At 41.0% G+C, this 20,500-nt stretch overlaps 1 protein-coding gene across 3 annotated transcripts in view; it reads right to left on the bottom strand.

The window, feature by feature from the left end:
* ctnnal1 (catenin (cadherin-associated protein), alpha-like 1) overlaps nucleotides 1–20,500 on the bottom strand; it is a 323,714-nt gene that overhangs the window by 28,403 nt on the left and 274,811 nt on the right. For all 3 annotated transcript variants that reach the window (XM_080209873.1, XM_080209882.1, XM_080209892.1), the window contains exons 8-11: nucleotides 16,137–16,223; nucleotides 13,464–13,622; nucleotides 10,293–10,385; nucleotides 8,159–8,309 (exon numbers count right to left, since the gene is read on the bottom strand). In XM_080209873.1, the coding sequence (XP_080065999.1) occupies nucleotides 8,159–8,309; nucleotides 10,293–10,385; nucleotides 13,464–13,622; nucleotides 16,137–16,223 (490 nt within the window). The remainder of the gene's footprint in view (nucleotides 1–8,158; nucleotides 8,310–10,292; nucleotides 10,386–13,463; nucleotides 13,623–16,136; nucleotides 16,224–20,500) is intronic.

The raw sequence follows: 20,500 nt of genomic DNA, 5'->3' as shown, positions 1-20,500 counted from the left end.
GTTCCAATACACTCCTACCTGGTGTCCATATACTACCTCTAACTGAAGTAATTCAAAACTTGTATCAAGTCCCATTCCTGTGCTGACTGGCCTGAAATGGCTCTCAGTGCAAGTAATATTTGATTTAAAATCTCTTCCAGTTTCAAACCCCCTCTATGGCCTGATCTTCCCTATCTGTAATCTCTAGCCCCATAACTTCGGAATATCTGCACTCCTCTAATTTGGAACTCTTGGACACCCTAATTTCATTGCTTCACCTTCAGCCACGTATGCCTTAAGTGCTGGAATTTCCCTCTTTTCTCCACTATCCTTCTTCCTTAAGTCACTCGTTAAAAACTACCTCTTTGGCCAAGCGTTTAGCATCTACGCTGATATTGTCTCAGACAGTTCAGGGTGATGCTTTGCTTTATAACTGTCCTGAGAAATTCATTCATATAAATGCAAGTTGTCACTGTTAAGTTATGAAAGAAAAAAAGATGTGCCAATGACAATCTCAGGTTGGGCCGAGTACTTCAAAATAATGAAATTCTGCAAGATATGTTTTGGAATCAATTAGGGAACAGGTTATTTTAGATCTAGTAATGTGCAACAAGGAATCATTCATGATCTCACAGGGCAGATCTCTCAGGAAGAAAGATCATAATATGGAATTTCATTTGAAGGGTCAGAGATTAAATATTTGTCTTAAAGGTAATTACAAAGACATGAACACAGAATTGGCTCAAGTGGACTAAGGTTTAGATTCAAAGGTAAGAAGCGGTAACAGACATTCAAGGGGACATTTCATAATTTTCAACAAAGATAAATGAAGCATTCTAAGAGAAGAATTAATTATTGGTGGCTAACTAAGGAAGAATGGCATTATATTGACAGAAAAGGCATACAATGTTGTGAAGATAAGTGATGGATGAGAGGATTGAAAACATTTAGAAACTCACAAAGGATAATGAAAAGAGGGACAAAAAAAGATTATTAGTGTCAGGCAGCATGGTGGCATAGTAGTTAGCATTGCTGCCTCACAGTTCCAGGGAACTGGGTTCAATTCTGGCCTTGGATCATTCACTGTGTGTGGAGTTTGCACATTCTCCCTGTGTTTGTGCGAGTTCCTTCCAGTGCTCCAGTTTCCTGTCACAGTCCAAAGATGTGCAGGTTAGGTGAATGGCATGCTAAATTGCGCCTTTATGTTGAAAGATGTGTAGATTAGATGTATGAGCCATGGTGGGTGTGTGGTGTTGCATGAATACGGCAGGGGAGAGGATCCCAGAATCAGTGTGAGCTCGATGGGCTAAATGGCCTCTTCTGCATTTAGGGACTCTATGAGTCTATGATTTGGGGCGGCATGGTGGTGCAGTGGCTAGCACATGGTGCCTCACAACACCAGTGACCAGGGTTCAATTCCAGCCTTGGGTGACTGTGTGGAGTTTGCACATTCTTCCTGTGTCAATGTGGGTTTCCTCTGGGTGCTTCGGTTTCTTCCCACACTCCAACGATGTGCAGTTTAGGTGAATTAGCTGTTCTAAATTGCCCCTTAATGCCACGAGATGTGTAGATTAGCAGGGGAATTAGCAGGGTAAATACGTGGACATACAGGGAGAGGGCCTGAGTAAGATGCTGCCTCCAAGAGTCAGTGCAGACTTGATAGGCCGAGTGACCTCCTTCTACACTGTAGGGATTCTATGATTCTATAAAGTAGGAAGAAATATAAAAAGAGTCCAAGACGATCTGACCTCCTTCTACACTGTAGGGATTCTATGATTCTATAAAGTAGGAAGATATATAAAAAGAGTCCAAGACGATCTATATATACATAAAAAGAAAACACTGGCCAAAGTAATGGTTGGTCGTTTAGAAGATGAGAAATGGGATCGGGGAATTAATGTCAGGAAAAAAGGAAATGGCAGAAACTTTGAACAAATATTTTGTATGCATCTTCACAGCAGAAAGATACCAAAAGCACCCCAATAATAGTAGAAAATCAGGGGCTATGGGACAGGTGGAACTTGGAACAATTATTACCAGACAAAAAGTACTATGCAAACCTCTGGAAGCAAAGTTGATAAAGACCTGAACCTGACTTGCAAGCTAAGTCTTTAAAGACATGGCTTCAAATGGCTGCATTGGTTGTAATCTTCCAAACTTCCCTAGATTCTGGAATGGTCCCAGTGAATTGGAGTGCTGCAAATTTAATGTCTCTATTCAGGAAAGGAGGGAGGCAGCAAGCAGGATCAGTTAACCTAACTTTTGTCATTGGGGGAATGCTGGAATCCGTTATTAAAGGAGTAGGACCAGGACCTTTAGGAAACCATGATACAATCAAGCAGAGTCAAAATGATTTTATGCAGGGGAAATAGTGTTTGACAAATTTATTAGTCTATGAGAATGTAGCAAACAGGTGGTTAATGGTGAACCAACATACTTAGTGTATCTGAATTTCCAAAAGGCATCTGAACAGGTTACAAGAGTTCATGTTGTTGCGAGCAATATATTTAGCGTGGACAGAGAATTAGCTAACTAACAAGAAATAGAGTTGGAATAAATGGTTGGTGAACTATAACTAGTGGAATTCCAGAGGGATCAGTGTCAGGGCTTTACCTACTTGCAATCTATACTGATGATGTGGATGAAACAATCAAGTATTTTGTAGCCAAATTTGCTGAGGATACTAAAATAGGCAGGGAAGCAAAGAAGACATGAGGAGTCTGTAAAGGATATAGATAGGTTAAGTGAGTAGGAAAAAATCTGGCAAATGGAGTATAAAGTGGGAAAATGTGAAGTTATCAACTTTGGCAGGAAGGATAAAAAAGTAGAATATTATTTAAATAGAAAAAGACTACAGAGTGTTACAGTACACAGTGTGTCCTGGTTTGGATGTCCTTGTACATGAAATACAAAGAGTTAGCAAGCCAGTACAGCAATAGCGTGGGAAGGCAAATGAAACATTAGCATTTATTGCAAGGGGAATGGGATATACAAGTAGAAAAGTCTTGCTACAACTGATCAGGGCATTGGTGAGCTCACACTCAATGTACAATTTTAGTCTCCTTATCTCAGGAAGAATATACTTGCATTGCAGGAAATTCAAGAAAGCACACAAAGTTAATTCCAGAGATGAAGGGATTGTCTTACATGGAAAAGTTGAGCCTATTCTAATAGAGTATAAAAATGCAAGAGGTGATCTTATTGGAACATACAAGTTTCTGAGGGGGCTTGACGGGGTAGGTATGGAAAGGATGTTTTCTCTTGTGGGGCTATCTAGATCTGGGGGCACCCTTTAGAATAAGGGTTGCCCATTTAGGAATGAAGAGGAATTTTTTTTCTCTCAGAGGGTCACGAATCTTTGGAATTCTCTTCAACAGGGACAGAAGAAAAGCTGAATCACTGAACATATTCAAGACATCCTCAAAAGATTCTTGAACTATAGAGGAGTCAGCAGGCAGGAAAGATCAATGAAGATAAGAACAGCCACATGGGCCTAGTGCTGCTCCTATTTCTTATGCACTCATTCTTGTAGTGTAGCAGTCAATTTGCACACAGCAAAATCTCACAAACAGCAATGTGATCAGATAATTTAGTTTAATGATGTTGGCTGAGAGATAAATATTGGCCAGTACACAAATGGAGACTCTGGTCTTCTTCAAAATAGTGCAATGGGTCTTTTTATGCCCACCCAAGGAAGAGGTTTAAATATTTCATCCAAAGAATGGCAATTCCTCCCTTGGTGATGCATGAAAGTGTCGGCTTAGATTTTATCCTCAAGTCTTCGGAGTGGGGCTTGAATCCTTTAACTCAAGGAATGGGCTATCACTGAGCTGGAAGCTGAAATGTTAGGTCAGTCTGCATAGAAGACTATATGAGTGTAGATATTTAAATGCCTATCAAGTGGGGCAATGGATACAAGAATATTATATCCATTATATGAACATGTATAATAGCACCCGAGTGCAATGGGGGCTAAGTTTTTAGAGGGACCAGCTTTAATGGACTCAGTGGCTTTCTTTCATACTTGGCTTTTTCATGTTCCTGTATTAGAATAATGATTACACTTTGGTACTATTTTACAAGTTGTAAAGCACTTTGGAATGTCTTCAGCTCATGAGAGGCACTGTATAAACATAAGCTTTCTATTCACCAGGACAGGCTTTTGAAATGATACCTAAGGCTAGTGATTAAAGTGTGTAGTCAGAGGTGGTTGCATGGAGATTAATCAAATATAAATTACAGCCCTTTTGGGGCCTAATGGAGTTAGTCATATTTCTTAAATGTCTTAATATTCCAAACTAGAGATTCTCAGTTAAGAGCTGTTTTTGTACCAGTAGGTGGGGGTGTTGCACCATGAAAAATGACTGGTGCGACGGAGTCATTCGCTGATTCACTGTTGACCCTTAGTATCATCCCTATTTTGTTCACAACAGAGCCGTTGAATCAACAGTGCAATAGGAGCCAATTGGCCCATTGCATCTGCACTGACTCGCAGAGCATCATACACAAGACGCCTCCACCCCCTAAACTCCTTAATGCCATACATTTATCATGGCAAACCCATCTTTGGACTGTGGGAGGAAACTGGAGCACTCGGAGGAAACCCATGCAGACATGGTGAGGGACGGGGAGGGGTGCGTGTGTTGGGGGAAACATGCAAACTCCACACAGACAGTGACTCAAGGTCAGAATTGAACCCTTGTCCCCAGGACTGAGGCAGCAGAGCTAACCATTGTGCCAGTGCACCACTCCAGAAGTAACAGGGAAATAACACACAACCAGCAGGAGGTCTGTGATGGTTCCTCTGTTTCTTTTCACGTAGTCACTTTATGGAATAAAGTTGACTGGTTAGATTTTGTGAGGAAAAAGCATTAGAGAATGGAAATTTTATGGGAGATGGGACCCAAATTCAAATTTCTTGGCTTTGTGCACTTGTCTCAGGATGTAACAATTTTTGCCATGGGGTGTGAGGACTCAGGATGGTGCTGGGCCCGCAACCTGCAGACACAGATCAGAGATAGCCACAGGTGACATCAAGCACTAAGGCAGTCTGCTTAAAAGGCCCACCTCAGTTCTCTGAGCCATTGTCCCAATTGCTTTGTTATGTCCTTTAGCCTTTGCCCTTCACAGCCCATCACTTCCACTGCACTTTATATCCAATCCATGGCAACCTATGCCTTCCACCCACTGCAAAGACCTGTTTTAGCCCCCATGTCAACTTAATTCCAACTCATGTCATCCCATGCCCCCTATCCATCACTTTTGCCTTTAAAACCTTTATGCCAACTCATCCAGTATCCACCATGGGCAGACCTCAGGAACCATGTTGAGATTAGACAAAAGGTACAAATATGTATTAAAATAAAAGCAAATTATTGAAGATGCTGGAATCTGAAATCAAAAGAGAAAATGCTGGAAAATCTCAGCTGGTCTGGTAGCATCTGTAAGGACAGAGAAGAGCTGACATTTCGAGTTCAGATGACTCTTTGTTAAAGCTAAAAGGCATAGAAAGTGGGAGATATTTATACTGTAGAGTGAGGGAATGAAAGATGAGTCATAGCCAAATATGTATTACAGATTTTAATGTAATAAAAACACACTTACATTCACAAAAGCTCATTCAAAAGTTGTGAATTAACTTTTCCCTTCCCTGTTGGGGTAATTGGGGTGTGGTGGAGAACAACTCAGTTTGTCTGTTCCAGCCTAAGGGTCAATCTAAATTCATCTTCAGACCCCAATTAAATGGCGTTCAGGGAGGACAGAAATTTGACAATTTCACAAGGGCTGGCAGACAGGCAGGATTTTAGAAGGGAAGAGTTGGCCTGGGATTAGATAGTGTGGAGAGCACAAGTAGGTCCTCAAATGGGCTGACAGTGGGCCAGCATTTTTCATGGAGCTACAAACAGCATGCTATTGTGTTTCTTCTGTGCCCATAAAATAAAGATCAATTTTCTTGGGTTTCTTTTTTAAGGAAAATTGCTGACAACGTGTCTTTAAATATCACTGGTTAGAACCACTAACGACAAAATTCAACTGAGGAGAACATGCACAATAGAAACTTTTAGGCCTGAGTTTGGGATCAGGATCCCACAATTGACATAGTACCGTGATTATGGTTTAAGTTGCTGAGAGCTTGTTCCCTCTGTGACAAATAAACACTTCAGTTGAAGTGTCATCCAAGACACTTCCAGTCCAGATCTGGCATGACAGATCACATTCAAAAATCTGGAGACCTAATGCCCATTTTATGGGGAAAAACTCTGCATTGTTTTACATTTAAAGAGTAACTCCTTTCAATTATTGCTGCATAAGAGGCTTCTTGAATTATAAATCTCTTACATCTTGTTGTTAGAGATTGGATTAGTAGGGGTGTGGGCTTAATTATTTAAATATCTTTTAAATATATTTTAAAATATTAAATAAAATATTAAAATATTATTTAAACATAATATTGATGACATATAAACAATAGGCAAAGTAAAATTTGTAAGGGTGCAACACTAAGAAGCAGATCAATTGCAATATTGCTATTAACATTACTACTAATAGGTATTTAGCTAGATGTAACAATCACAATTTAAATTCTGCTGAAAGTGTCAGAGGCATACTTTTTCTTACTAAACCATTCAAATTGAAAAGTTATGTTACACAAGATGCTTTTTCCCCTCCCAGCTATCTTCCTCCCCTTCGTCTTAAACTGACCAGTTCCACTTATCTCCCTTGGGCTTTGTTTGATGTTTATGATCTCTGATCTTATGACTGTTTATGATCTTTTCTGATCTCTGTCCTCCAGGGTGACTCTATTTTCTGAATTTCATGTTCCCCACTTGTTCCTTTTCCCTTTAGTCCAGTGCTAATTCTCATCAGCATAGTATATGGGGAACAGGGTTAATAAGTTCAGAACACATGTACCTGACAAAGACTATTTTGGCAGTTTCTGATGTTCAGAAACTATTGTACTATGTTTATCTCTTCAAATTCTCAACTGTATCACTTGTCAAAATATGTTTAGCCCATTGTAAATTTGCTCGTATTCTGTCTGCTCACCGGCTTCTTGGGCCCTCTCTGTGCAAGTGGTTAAAACTAAACAAACTGTTCATTTTCGCGCTTCTGATGAAAGGCCTGCATTTGAAGTTTAGTTCCTTCGTGTCAAGTGACTCGATAGGACTTGATTTATCTTGAAACCTTTGCTAAGTCTCCTGAGAGTCTACTTTCCTTCAGTGTGAAATTCTTGCAACAATGCTCCAACCTTGCAATTATAGACAGATTTGTGGCCACTTCAGTCAAAAACTACAATCTTTGACAAGGAGAATTAATTACTTCTCCACACTACTTAATCATTTGTTGAAGTGGACAATGGAGATTCCAGATGGCCTATGTCTGGATTGATACACTGTGATATGTGGTCCACTCCTCATCTCTAAAAATATATCTCTTGTACAGATTTGATTTTTCATCATTCTTCTTCATAAATCGTAGCTGTGAAAAAATATTCTGAGAGATTCAGATGAAGAAAACCAGCATTAAGTCGATAATCTACTGTTCAAAGAAAGCTGGCTGTGCACATCAAAAGAACCTAGTATGAATTCTGATAAAACTTACCAACCATAGATAATATCCCAGGGTGCAAGGGTGTAAGACATCAAGGTGATTCCATTCAAAGGGGAGGACAGCAATTAAAAAATCAAATTGCTACATTCACTTGACTATATTATCAAATCAAGTAATCATTACAAGAAAATCTTACAGATAAAATGATTTTTAACCTCCTTCCCTCCTCATAATAATAATTAAACCTTCAATGTTATATAAAATCTGTGTTTGAGCAATACGAACAATTGACTCAAAAACTGTCTGAAACTCTTCTCCAATTTAGAGTCTAAGTCTGCTACTCAGTTTCATTTAACATGCCATTCTACCAAATGAGAACAGATTTTGCCAGAATTTCAATGGTTGCTTGAGGGCATATTTTTAGATCACTAAAAGGCTTTAGCATTTTACAGTGACTATCACCAACAGCATTTTTATGATATGCCACGTGAAATATGTTACCAGAATTCTTGTGTTCTAGGCACTGTAATTTTCTCCCTCACTTACAGCCTACATATTACACGACTGAACTGAGTCTATTCTGAATGTAATATAGAGAATACTTAAATCTCAGAGTCATTCTAGTCACCTCTTCGTCCTTCAAATACATCATTAATTTCTTTCAGCAGAATGGACATATCATTCAGTTGCGACTCCCATGCTTCACAAAAGACATCAAGGTTTTCTTTGGCAATCTTACTAGACGGGTGAAGTGCCAAGGTCTGTGCAGCAGAAATGATCTGAGAACAAAACAGAAAAATTCACTTGGCAATATAAAGGACGCCTGTTATGTGCTGGATGTTACTGAAAACATACAGGTAGGAGACCTTCAAATTGAATGTGTCAAAACTCACTGTTTGAAAATGTTTAATAGTAAGTGTTTAGGCCTGAAGTTCAGTTGTGCTCTAACTTCAGTGGGCCCACCGATGTACAACAGTTACAAAAAAAAACTTTTTTGTCAGTGGTTACAAAAACTAAAATAAAACTAGCACAGAGCTCCACAATCTAACACATAGAAACATAGAAAATTGATGTAGGAGTAGGCTATTTGGCCCTTCGAGACTGCACCACCATTCAATACCATCATGCTTGATCATGCACTTTCGGTATCCCACTCCTGCTTTCTCTCCATAGCCCTTGATCCCATTAGCCACAAGGGCCACATCCAGTTCCCTCTTGAACATACCTAACAAACCACCCCCAACAGCTTTCTGTGGTAGAGAATTCCACAGATTCACAACTCTGAGTCAAGAGGTTCTTCCTCAACTCAGTCTTGAATGGCTTACCCCTTATTCTTAGGCTGAGACTGTTAGTTTTGCACTTCCCCAACATCGGGAACATTCTTCCCACATCTAACCTGTCCAGTCCTATCAGGATTTTATATTTTCCTATGCGATCCCCCCTCATTCTTCTAAATTCCAGTGAGTTCTAGCCCTGTTGATCCGATCTCTTTTCACATGTCAGTCCTGCCATTCCAGGAATCAGTCTGGTGAACCTTCGCTGGATTCCCTCAAAAGCAAGAATAAACATCATGGAGCTTTTGATAAAGCAGTCTATCCCTCCATTGAGTTAATTACTTAAGACCAATTACTTGAAAGAATTGTTGAGTGTGTGTGTAAAAATCAGACAATAAGAAGCTCACAAGCTATTTTGATAAAAAAAAATTAGCAAGCTATTGAGTTTGTTAAAAAAAAACTTCTTAAAATCTGTCAATTTTGAGTAGTCAGGCGAGAAAAACATTGGAGGTGATGTATACTAAATATGAGGGGGTGGCACAATAGCAAATGAAAAGGACTGCAAATGGGGTGATGACTGTAAGTAACACAGAGTCTAAAGGTTGACTGTAGCCTTTCTTCACTGTTTTTTTTTTCAGGCTGAAATTACATAGATTGCATCACATAGCAATTACATTACATACATCTCAGCAACTTAAAATTCTAACAGGGTTAGACAGGTTAGATTTAGAGAGAATGTTCCCGCTGGTGGGGGAGCCCAGAGCCAGAGATCATAGTTCGAGGATAAAAGGTAAACCTTTTAGGGCTGAGGTGAGGAGAAATTTCTTCACTTAGTGACTGATGAATCTGTGGAATTCATTATCGTAGGAAGTAGTTGAAGCCAAAACGTTGTGCGATTTCAAGGAGGAATTAGATATAGCTGTTGGGGCTAAAGAGATATGGGTGGAAGATGGGATCAGGGTACTGAATTTGAAGGTCAGCCATGATCAAATTGAATGGCGTAGCAGGCTCAAAGGGCCGAATGGCCTACTCGGCTTCTATTTTCTTTGCATGTTTGAATGCAGATATGAGGAGTGTTAGAGAGGGCCGGGGTTTTTTAAATGGTAACCGTCTTCTGGTTCATGAGCTAACTCCTCTTCCGCCAGCCATCCTGCCCTGAATGCCAGTTTGGGCACAGGGACCCAATTCCAAGTATGAAAAGGTCAGCTTTCCTGCTGGGTGGCCAGTCGCAGTTGATTCACCATTCTGCAAGTGGACAGCCCACTAAATTCCATCCCCCCCGCCACCCCCCTCATTCTGGTAGAAACCATAAAATCCAGCCCACTATGAGCAAAAATTAACTCTTGATTAATCGAGTGTGAAAGGAATCCATCACCTTGAAAAATGCCCCATACGAATTTACTGATCTTTATTTTAAAAGGGTAAATATGACAATTAATCACTATGGGAAAATTATAAACAGTTCAAAACTTAACAAAACTTCCATACCTGTGGACCAATAACCTGAAACGTCTCTTCTGCATGTAAACAAGTAATCTCTAACGGTTCTGTTCCTGATACATGCCGCAGTAATCGAGAAGTCTTGGGGCAGGAGGGGACAAAATATCACAGCTTTTATAGGGGTCACAAAATGTAAATCAAATTTCAATAAACTACAACTGAGACAACCTGCAAATCTTTTCTAACTAACATTTTATTAGGGTCTATTATTTATTAAAACAAAAATAGTTATTGATCTTACATACATAACATGCACATTGCAAATGTAATACTGGTGAGGAACGTTGTGGTTACGTGACTGGACTGACAACCTAAAAGTCATCATTCAATCCCACAATGGCAGGTTATGAAACTGAATTTAATCAAGGTAATTTGTGGGCTAGCACCAGAAACACAATGATTGTGAAAACTGACAGATGACTGCAAATCCCAATTGGCTTACAAATGGCTTTCATTAAAGAAAACCCGTCACCGCAACCCAGTCTGACCTACACTGTGGTTTGTATTATGTGGTTTACGCAAATGGCTGAACAATTTGCTGAGTTATGCAAACATTTGTTACGAAGTATAACATGGCATTAATGTATCCTTCACACTGATGTCCATGCACTGAAAGGAACATTTCTTTTAAAGACTCACTTTCAGTAACAGTGCTTTGGCATGGATTCCAATTAGTTCAAAATTGGCAAACTGTGCTGAAATTGAAGAAAATCTTTGATGTTCAAGAAGTGTAAAGTTGCTTCCAGCATTACATCTAGTCTCATTCTTTAGCTCATGTCGTGCTTGTAATTTCTCTCTCCATCATTTGATCTATACCTGTGTCACTCTTCCATCTAATCTAACCTTCCTCCTGAACAGCATAGGACAGGATGAACAACTAATCTGAAATTTCCCTCTCAACCTTGGGAGCTGACACCTTCCAGCCATTCATGTTGGTGAGATCTTCCAGTCCTGTCAACAATGAAGGGTGCATTCAACGGGAAATCCCATTGAAGACAGTGGGGCCAGAAGATCCTGCCGCTGGCCAATGGTGGACTGCCTCCCGCCACCTCGAAACACCTGGCAAGTTGCAAGATTAATCCCCCCTGGGGTGTTCTGAGAAATCAATGTATAATGATATGCATGGTAGCACTGTGGTTAGGCACTGGTTTCACAGCACCAAGGACCCGGGTTCAATTCTAGTCTTGTATGGCTGTGTGGAGTTTGCATATTCTCCTGTGTCTGCGTGTGTTTACACCAGGTGGTCTGGTTTCATTCCACACTTCAAAGATGTGCCAGTTGGGCTGACTGGCCATGTTAAATTGACCCTTAGTGTCAGGGGGTTTAAGAGGGTAAATATGTGGAATTACGGGATACGACCTGGGTGGGATTGTGGTTGGTGCAAGCTCAATGGGCTGAATGCCCTCCTTCTGCACTGCAGGGATTTTATGATGAACTGTATGACATCTTAAGAAATATACTGAATATTATAGGAACAGCTTGCTTTCTCCCTCATGAAGAATGCTTTCTGGCTATCATTTCTGCAAAGGTCTCTAGCAGAAGCCCTGAAACAAACCATTCCTGATAAGGTTGGATCTCATGATACACATAAATCAGATGTCTGAGCAAAAGGTTAAAGGGGATGTTCCAGCAAATGACAGCCATGAGATAACCTAACAGCCTTCCAATAGAAACAGGAGGGATTATCTTGAATATATGCCCCCACCTAATGGGCAATTGGCATTTTATTGACAAGAGCACCAAGAAATAAAGTATATAAAAGGTCTGTGAAGAAACTTCAGACAGGAAAGAGCTTCTTGAGGTGGAGCAATGCAAGTTTTGGTTTGACATTTTGTTTAGTTCAAGACAGCTTAAAACATAGGGGAGCTTTTTGAGGTGATTAATGCTAGCTTCAGCTTAGCAGTTCAGGAAGACTGCCAACTCCAGCCACATTAGCTTTATGACTTGCATAGGAGGGTTACCAATTTCCTCTGCATCCCAGCATTTTACAAGACTTAACTATTTTTCAGAAAAATCTTTTCTCTTTCCAACCTACCAAATTTCGCATTTTCGCTTTATAATCATTAAGACTAAACAGTGCAGCCACTAGATGGTGTGGTACCACACCAGGATTAAGTACCACGCTTACAGATCCAGTTTTGAAAGCTTATTCTCAAATGGGCAAAAATTACTAAAATGGATTATACTGTAACAATGATCAGGAAGGTATTAGAAAGCACAATGAATAATTAAAGAATATTTCTTTTTCTGAGTGAGTTCTTCAAATTAACGATAACTTCGTTGAAATTTAAAAAACCATTACGATGCAACAAAATTATCATGGAAACTCTACAAATCTGAAGTGTTATTTGAGAACCAAAAAGGATAAAAAACACTTTTTAAAAAATGAACTGTACTCACTAAAATATACACTGCTACTTGTATTACATTTTATATACTGTGATAACAAATGTCCAAATATATTCACAACCACATATTTACAACAGATTGATAATTGTATGTGTACCAAATGCCCCTGCAACTTTAAACATGCAGGTGGGAGGTGGGTAGTGTATGCATAAACACTGGTTCGGCCAGCTTAAGTTGAATGGCCTGTTATTTGCATTTTATGTAATTCTATGTTGCAAAAAGCCCCCTACAATACTTACAGGCTGTTGAGCACCTGCCACAAACACTGATACACTCCCAGAACTACACTTCAAGTTGTATTACCCTCCTAGAAACCACCTTGCGAACACTGACAGATTTCCGACATTATTCATTAACCGTTACTTATTTAGTCCCAGAGGTCCTTTTAACATGGATACACTCCCATGGACCAGTACTATTATTTACACGCTCCCTGGAAACCCCTGAAAATGTTGATACTCTGAATTATGCCCTGCAAATATTTAATCACTCACTCCTCAAGGCCTGCTGTTAATATTCGCATACTTGCACAGAACCAGCCCTAATCTACAAAAGTAGTAAAGGAAACCAATGTTATTAGTGCAGAAATTGTTTCTGCAACACAAATGGATCCATAAATCCCCAAAAATCTCATGGACTAGAGAACTACATACAATTCCCTTGTAGACTCCTAGGAGAGCGAACAATCCACGATGCATGTGTTAGGAGCTCTTTTTGCTCACTTTTAAAGCACTTCTTTCAATTCCCTACCTCAGCAAGCTGTTCCTTCTGTTCAGATAGTTTACAGGTACACTCAGCCAATGCCTCCAAATTTGCTTCAACCCCAGATACTTTCAATGCCTTGAGGACCACGTGCTCTGTGTAGCACTTCAGAAGATCGCCTGCTGACTCCACCGCTGTATTTTGAAGCTGAAGAACAAAGACAGCGTTAGTGTATGTTGCTGCAACAAAAATACTTTGTATGAATTGAACAATGAAATTTTACCGAGCTGAAATTCCAAAAAATGACTATTCAAATAAATTCAAACGATCTTCACTGCTGGTGAGAGCAATACAGATCGTCGAACAGCAAAAGGCTGAGAATTTATTTTATTTATGTCAAAATTATGTTCTCACTGATGGGATCTTTCAATCATGACGATGGTGCATCCCTCCATGGGTTCTACCTTGGCAAGGGGTGTTTTCAACAGGAAATTCCATTGACAACAACGTGACCACAAGATTCCACTGCCAACCAATGGCTGGTCATCTCTGCTGCCATGAAATGCATTGTGGGATATGTGGAAAAACCTGCCCGTTAGCACAATTACAATTTTTCAATGCCTTCTGTTTGATTAAGTTCAAAAGGTTGCAATTGCCCGTGTGTACATTTGAGCACTGGGCAAGCCCAGAGTGACCTGCATTTGAATTCAGTCTCGAGTTGCAGGACCGGTCTCTTTTCCCTGTACAGTGGTAAAAATCTCAGGTCTTATGGCATGTTTAGCCAGGTTAAGATCAGATACAAGCTGACAGAATAGAACTGCAGATACTTCAACGTAAATCAGGACTAAATCATCCATCACATTCAGAGGGAATACAAGGAAGATTACTGGGAAATTAAATATATACTAGCTTAAAAGGCGTGGGCAAGTGGGGTTTTATCTTCTGCATGCTGCAACCATCTGGAAACTGTGCAAGTGTATTTCTGAGGCAGCTGTCCATATAAACTGACAGCTACTTCCATTCATGTCTGATTTTTGTTAGCTAGGAGATATACATAACATGCACAACTGGTAGAAGCAGGTCTAAACTCCTTTGGAAAGGGTGGGCATTCTTTTGGAGAGGTAGGTTATGTCCTTGGATATGATGTATGATGTTGGGACACATTTAGAATATGCAAGGTTGTTAAAAAGATTGTTAAAAGTAGACATGAATGTGTGTAAAAAGTAGCTAAATTCATTGGGACCATCAAAAGTATCAAAACACAACTGTCAAGCTGCCAAGGCATTTAATCCTCCAGCACTTTAAATTTCTGAATGACCCATGGAGTGTTAATAGAAAATCATTGCTAATTCTTGCGCTCTGTCTACTGTAGACATAAACTTGAGAGCTATCATTACTGGATTTGCGCTGCCTGACTAATTTCACAACCTCCCATTATCTCAGAGGAGTGCCTTCCATTTCAGAGTTTGATTTAAAAATATATAATAACTTGGAGCTTTCAAAGTGGGACAAGCATTTATTTTGTTCTTACAAGATATTATGAAGAAATGTAAATGCAATGTATGAGTTTTTATGAATCAGTGTTTTTTTTAAAAAAAAGTCGGCAATAAACACTTGGACCAACATGACTTCTGAGATCTGCTGGATAATGGGCGAGTTGCATGTTAGGTGCAGGTGGAAGAGGGGGGCATGACTTAACACCATTGACATCAGGGTTATAAAGGGCACTGGGAATGGTAGAGGACCATATGTTGTCATGGAGGACATGAGGGATTATGGGATGGCATGGATGGGGCATGGGGACTATGTGGAGTGATGAAGGAGTGTGAAGCCAGACAGCTGTAGGGCTGTTTGCAAAATATCTTCAAAATGCCAGTGTGCCAAGGCAAACTTTCTGTCCAGCTCACCTCTGCACTCATTCCAAGTTCAAGTGGCTTAGCTCCTGGAAAACCCTGCCACCCCAGAATGAAAATCCCAATGTCCCGATTCTATGCTCCCGATTCAGGAGCTAAAATTCAGGCCTTAGATTCCAAATATTTTACATTTCAAATCCTCCCACCAGACATCCCTCACTTGAATGAGCACAACCAAAAAAACAAAAGAAATACCTCACAGAAAATGCACGGAAATGTCTTCTCTATTGGTATTGAAAAAGTGAATTTTGCTGTGCAAATTCTCATTCCTTATTTCTATTTTATTTTTAAACAATTGAGGAAACAACTGCTTAGACAATGGATCTTGCCTTCACAGGCCCATTGAAAGTACAGCATACACATTGGAAAAGGGTGCAAAATGGATAGGAAAGTGCAGCTATCTAATTATTAACGGGATAATTCTGTAAGCAGCAATGCTGAATTATTGTTTACAACAACATTAAAAATAAAAAAAAATTGCACAAGATCAAACAGCTTAGCTGATTCAAAAAGAAATGTAATTTCCTAGCTCAAATTCAAATAGCACAGACCATAGCTAAGTCATAAAAACTCCAACAGCTCAGCAGCCTTGTATTCTTGTCAACATCTTGATCTCTTCACAACCAATCACTGTAATTCTGATCGATTTCATAAATGGAAAAGAACGCTTGTTGCTGACATTTCCAACCACTATCGCAAATTGGTTTCAAGGAGGTTACAGCAGAGCTCTTGAATTTATATGCAGAGCTGATAGCATCTCCCGCTGTTTTCAGCTTACACCAGTGCTTCAGAACTACATATTACTTACTTCTCTCCTCAGTTCGCTCATACACTGCTGGGTCTTGATTATGGCCAGCTCCATATCTTCTGTGGCTTCTTTGGCTTTCAGACATTGCTGTTTTGAGAAAATGAGACATGAGAAAAAGCTGTAGCAAAAACTAAACTGTACTGCCGCACACAATTTAGGTAGAATGCAAGGGGGAGGTAACTCAAAACTACAAACATTTTATCAAGTGCTGAGTGTTCCGCTGTAAGGAAATAAACCTATCACAAGTGCTCTACACTTACACTTTAGATTTTTTAAAGGATGTACTTAGAAACTCTTTTGAACCACTGATAACTTTCTTTTCCTTCATGTACACAATCCAAAAGTACTTCACTCACTGAATATGTAACAGTGCTCATTCTTCAAACAGAAATGTCTCCACAGACAGTGATATACAAGGGTGCACAATAAAACATTTTCATGATGCCTCAACTTTACAAACAGGGCCTAAAGCTTGGCATTCCAGTTTCCTACATCCTAGCAACATCATCCCACATCACTTCTGTTGGTTTGGCTGGTGAAGGCAAATACAATGCATTTACTAAACAAACGTAAATCCTCAGCAACCTCACTGCAAATCTACATTGATACAGATTCAGAAAATTTAAAATACAAAACAATAAAATAATTTTAAAAACACAGGCCTAAACTTAGGCTTTTGAAAGTTAAAGGCTTAATTTCTTAAATAAGCATAGTTTATGTACAAATATTATGATTTTACTATCAGCCTACATGCAGATTTTAAACAAACAAAATGCAGACAAAGTTAACATTCACTTCCTCATCACGGGTAGTGGCTAGGGAAATGTACTGCACACAAAAGGGTGGAATCAGAACAAAACTGACCCACCATTACCTCTTTGTACATCTGAATGACTTTCCCAACAGCTGCACAGGGGGTTACACTTGCATGTAGACTCATCCAGGAGAAGCATGGAAGTAGGTGGGATCATGTCAGGTTTGCAACACAAAAGCACTTTTTGGGGATTTAACTCTACATCCGCACCCAAGCCTGATCCTCTCGGCATTTAAAATTCTGGCCAAGATAACTTGACTATAGTCTGATTTTCCACTTCGCTTACACACTTCAAAACTAAAATACTTTCAGTATAGAGAGAAGAAAGGCCCAAAGCAAGTCTACCAAAGTTGTCTGTACACAATTGCAGCAGGTTTAAAATTAGTCTGCATTGTGGTATAGATTTTAATGAATGGTCTTTACTTTTTCCTGCTATTTGAGGTAGAATTAGGAACATTATGCTAGTATTCCAGTTTTTTTCAACACCTTTATCCAATGCTTTGTTCCCATAAAACAAGATGATTACTGAACCTTCTGAAATTAACTCTGAGTTATCAAGACCACCCGAGCAGGTGAATATACATTCTCTTTCTGACAGTGTGGAATAGGATGGAATGACCATCTCAAACACAAATAAATGAAGTTGCTACCTTGATAGACATTTACAATGAGGTACCTACATTGTTCTAGTGAGAGTGATAAGTGAACAAAGTTTTGCAGTTCACTGGTTTTCCAGCAAGGTACAGGCATTAGAAGAATTTATCACATGACATCACATTAGGTGCAGGAGAACTTAGAACGAGTGTAAAACTGGTTCAACTCCAAAGCAGAATCAATAGATTTAGGAATTTGGCTTTCAAGGTTCAGATATAAAAGAATAAGCTAAATTAAATTAAGCAATGACCACTATTATCTGGGGGCTGAGCCTACTTTGGGACATCTATCCCACAAATTAGTCAAGCAATGGCCCGACTCAGTTGCACTTCCAAAAGCATATCTATCAGCAAGCATTTAAAACTCATCCATTGCCTTGCTGACTCAAGGTTCATCACACTGGATGACAAGAACAAGTGGTGGTGGGCATATACAACTAAGTGAGTGCAGACCTATGAGTCCTTGACATGGATTTCAGATGCCAAGAAATCTCGAGGTTTCGGGATGTTCAAAGACCCAGGAAGCCAAGTTAAAACCAGATACCAATTCACTCAACAGACAAATCAATACTCCTTTGTGCTGAGTGTCACTTGAAGGAAGCACAAAGAGTATCACAGATGTAAAATGTAGTTTGGATGGGGGTCTTCAGTGTAGCACTATTGGCCATATTTTATTCCTTAAGGACATAGCTGTCAGATAAAGTGAGTTGGCGGGGGGTCGGGGGGGGGGGGGGGCAATTCTTTCAGCCGCAAGCAGAGGCCGTGTATCGGCCTTCCCACTGGCGCCAAAGTCTTCGCGCATCTCCAGCTGCTGGATTTCTGATGTCATCACTACCGAGCCAGGAATTGGCATGGTGCTGAATAAATTATTATAGTGAAGATTTGAATGTCATTAGTGAGCCTGCTAGCTCCACCCCTCTCATCCCCAGGAGTGTTTCACTTCAGTGGGGAGCTGGCAGCCCGATCCCTCTGGAGCGAGGAGGGGTGGGGCCATGGAAGCCCCCCACAGGGTCGGGGTAAGGGGGTGTCCCCTGGGCATTGCTGGCCTGGGTCTTCGTATTGCTCACTGGGCAAAGTGACACTGGTCAGGAGCACCTTGGCACTGTGGGCAGGGCAAGATCGATGGGAGGTCCCACTGCCTCTCTGCACTCAGTGCTAACAGAGTGAGGCCAGCAGCTGGGAGCCCAGCGATCAGGCGTTTGACAGATCAGCATGCACAGTGGCCTGCTCAGCGCTATGCTGCCTGCCTCTCCAGCAGGAATCCATCCACTGATTTTGTGTGAATCACATTCGACCTCTCTGCAGCACAGAGAATGAGGGATTCATTTTGAGAATTCTGCTGAAAAAAACCAACAAGATTTACTCCTATTTTCACCTGAATTTGGCATTTAAGAATTTTTTTGAGGGGGGGGGAATTCCACTTGTGGGATCAGCATCGAGGAGCTTACTTGATGTTGTCAGAGATGCATCTGCTTAGGGCTGACAGGAGTGTTCACCACACAGACATTTTAAAGACAATGGGTGGAATTCTCCCCAAAAAAGTTCTAAGTGTCAGATTTGAGGGAAAACTGGTGTAAATGACGCCTTTTTTTTCAGTGGGAGTTCACACTAGAATCTCCCACACAGGTCACCAAGCGTGATCATCATTCGATTTCAGGGGGTGGGGCCTATTCACGTTAGAGAGGCTGAAACCAGCAGGCTTTTGCTCATGCTCAGTAGCCTCAAACTGTTGGCCTCTGGTTTACTGCCAGCACGGGACCCCAGCACTGCCGCCCCTCCAACACCCCCACAGCCCAATCACATCCTCTGTTCATTCCTGGGCAGCACCGAACCACAGCCTCCACACAGCTGCTCCTCCAGTGTCCTGGACCACCCGATCTAGTCCCCGCTTCCCACCATCCCCCCCACAAGGAGTGATGATCCACCTCCCCACCCCCACCAGTCATCCACTAGGCCCCGCCCCATTAGAACTGCGCCATGCCTGATGGGCAATGCCAAGGTGGCCTCTGGGCATAGGCACTTTGCCCATTGGGCAGCGAGGGGCACAGGCTGGCACTGCCAGGGTGCCCATGCCAAGGGGCACCACCCTCCCCGACTCCCTGAGGGATCCCAATTGCCCACCTCCCCCCCTTCACTCCAGCGGGGTCATGCCATGGGGAGCTTGTCTGAACCCTGAAGTAAAACACTCTGGGTAAAGTGGAAGATGCTAGTGGGCCCGGAGAATTCAATCCCAGGCCCATGAGTTGCATTTAAATAGTATGTTAGCTATTTAAATACCAGCCCTGCCTCCCAGCCGATTTATGGCACTGCGCAGATGCCACTGGAAATCTGGTCCTAGGAGACACAAGTGCGGCGTGAACGCTCGCGGGAATCCTGCGAATCAGTCGACGCACGATTCTCCCAGCCCACTGCAGTAATTTTTTAGCGCAGTGGGATGGGAGAATCGCCCCCAATGTTTCACTTTTACATTGAGGATATCTTCCATTGTGAAGTGTGGCACAACTGCTAACTAAAAGGGATAGATGAAGGATGGATCTAGCAGGTTAAATCTCCCCTAGCCAATATGACTGGTTGCCATCTTCTTCTAGTCTCCTTGAAGGACTTATCCAGATACCAGTGTGTGTGATGCAGTGGCCCATTCTTTGAGGCCTCCTTTTTAGCAAGCTGTTTGACAACACCTAATAATGACGAGGCCTGAGACTCACATTGGACACACCAACCCTGTCCCCGGCATGAAGAGATTCCCACCTACCACTCCCTAGTTATGGTATATTTGATACTTTTGGAAGAGCTTTAAACACCATTCCTTGAGGTGAAGTCAGTGCTTTTGCCAACTTGGCCTCAAACTATGGAAATCTGTGGCAGTATTGGATAATGTGGGTTTTCTGATAAGTCTT

Source organism: Carcharhinus amblyrhynchos, chromosome 2 (genome assembly GCF_965287045.1).
Source record: "Carcharhinus amblyrhynchos chromosome 2, sCarAmb.v2.hapA, whole genome shotgun sequence".
Lineage (NCBI taxonomy): Eukaryota > Metazoa > Chordata > Chondrichthyes > Carcharhiniformes > Carcharhinidae > Carcharhinus > Carcharhinus amblyrhynchos.
Note: the sequence above shows the minus strand (reverse complement) of the source record. Positions and strands in the feature narration are given on the sequence as shown.